Here is a 2333-nt window from a genome sequence, read left to right on the forward strand (position 1 = left end):
TTTGTTTCTTAACTTTATTCTAGCATTTATTCCATGGAGATAAAACATATTATAGAAACATGCATGGAATACTTTCAATAGATATTTTTCATGCCAGTTGAGGAATTGATTTGAGCCAATTTTTCTCACATTTGACTGTGAAATATAATCCATTCAGGGCAATGCCATCAGATCTCTCATCTGACTGTGAGTGTCCTAATTGCTCAGAGGGTGCTGAGAATGAGTCTGATTGGAATTCCTCTTTCAACAAGAGTGGTAACGGCTCTTTATACTCAAGATCAAGGAAGAAATCCATGCCTTCTTCCAGCATGCAGTGCTTTCCTTCTCAGTGCTGTTCCATCAGGCCAGAGAGTGATAACAAAGGTAATCCAGCATTTCTTCCCTCAGAGGAGGAAAGTCATGTGGAGTCTTCTCGAAACAATCATCCAAATCTGAGCCCTGAGGATATCACAAGGAAAATCAGATCATTGAGAGAGCCGACTATCCAAGAGTTACTGAGGGAGTTTGGGGATATCAGGAAGTTCCAACCAAATTCTATGTCCCTGGGCTACTTTAGAGATCAGGTGGTTATGAAGTTCAGAAGAGCTCTGTATTATTCTGGAATTTGGGTGACACATGTCCAAGGCTACAAAGTTCAAAAGCACTTTTCAGCTAATTATTTCAAAAGAAATCCTGGTTGTCTACACCGACTGGTTCCCTGGCTGAAACGGGAACTAACAGCTGTTTATGGAGATTATGGCTACACAGTGAAGAATATTCTAGCCACCATCCTCCATCACATGAAAGAATATGATCTGGACAGTGAGTCCTTCATTCACCTCCTGGAACCTTATCTCCTACAACATACCCACCATTTCCTACATGAGTTTATCAGTTTTGTTCATTCACCTTACGACATGGAGACCTATGACCAGCGAGCCATTTATCAGTGCCCTGTGGTTTCACCATGGGCAAAAGAGAAGTGCATTGCATCAACTCCTGTTTTGCCTTTGCCTAAGGATCATGTTCTACTGATACCTCCACAAAATACAAAGCAGTCTAAAGACATCCAGGATCAATGGAATGAAGAGGAGAGGCCTCTGTCAGGCTTGAAACAGTTTCCAAATGGTAACTCTTCCTTGAAAAAATCTGAAATCCCACCAGTCCCTCATAAAACAGCAAGCAAAATCCATAATCGTGTCAAAGACAAAGCAGAATCAGGCAGCCACACAGGCACAATTTCTACTAATAATATGCTCCTGAATTGGGCTACCCCAAGGGAAAGGAGCCCAGCTTTACTGAGTGGCAAAAAGAAAGTTCAAGAGAAAAAGACAGAAGGAATAAAGTTACTTCCTGGTCATGGCCATGATCTGGGAAAGTGTGAAGCAATGCCATGCACCTTCAGTAGCCCAGCAATTTCTGTGCAACCACGGAAGTACAGTCTAAGAGAAAGAAGGGTTTTAAGCCTCGGCCAGAAGGTAAATTTCCAGAAAAAAGAAGAAGAAAACAAATACTCAGATTGTTCACCAAAAATCTTTCAAAGACTGCCCAGAGAAAGATCCCTGATAAGTTGCAAATCCAGAAACAGAGCCCGTTCTTGCAGTTGTATTTCGGAAAATACCCTTTCTCCTCCGAGAGATGGTAGGAAGCTGAGTTCTTTCAGAAAAATGAGGATGAAGTGCAGACAAACATCCCAATCCGTGGAAGTTGGTTCACACTTCAGCAGAAGAATTCAAAGACGATCAAGGCTCAATACCCACAGATCCAAATCTTGGTGTGTTGGACCTAGAAAGAGGTCTGTAAGCAGAGAATCAAGTACTCTCTCTCTGAGGGGAAGTCACAGAAGTGAACACTTCATCCGGAATATCAGCTGTGATCCCTTAAAAGAAAAGAATGTGCATAGCAATGAATCAAATCACAGGAGGGCATCTTTGTCCACAGTCCAACATGTGAAGCTTTCTTCAACTGCTGGGAAGAGGCCCAAGTGTGCTTCTAAAGGTGAAGGTGCTTCCCGAGTGGGAAGCCTCTGTAACAGTCCCACATGCCCACAGCTGGAGAAACACAGATCCCCGAGTAAACAGGAGATAAAGCAAAAAACCACATTTCCTAGAGCTAGAAGAACCGGAGCAGTTAGGCACAGAAAAAACAAATGCCAGGATTCAGATATACAAAGTACAGAGGAAGTCAGTGATGAATTGGGGGATCTGGATGACCTAAGACTAATGAGTAGTGTTTCTGAATATGCACCTTCCTGCAGGAGGCAAATCCATGAAAAACAGAATTTGGGTCTTCAGAAATGTCACTGGGTCAAGAATGAATACAAAGCAGACACAGTATCAGAAACACAGAGGTGC

At 42.6% G+C, this 2333-nt stretch overlaps 1 protein-coding gene across 1 annotated transcript in view; it reads left to right on the plus strand.

Annotated features, from left to right (window-relative positions):
* Positions 1-161: 161 nt before the first annotated feature.
* Positions 162-2333, plus strand: part of LOC105805582 (E3 ubiquitin-protein ligase Topors-like) — a 44477-nt gene continuing 42305 nt past the window's right edge. Inside the window, 2 exon segments of the mRNA XM_012638514.1 lie at positions 162-2210; positions 2212-2329. Coding sequence (XP_012493968.1) covers positions 162-2210; positions 2212-2329 — 2167 coding nt within the window.

This window comes from Propithecus coquereli, unplaced genomic scaffold (assembly GCF_000956105.1).
Source record: "Propithecus coquereli isolate 6110/MARCELLA unplaced genomic scaffold, Pcoq_1.0 Scaffold130, whole genome shotgun sequence".
Taxonomy (NCBI): Eukaryota; Metazoa; Chordata; class Mammalia; order Primates; family Indriidae; genus Propithecus; species Propithecus coquereli.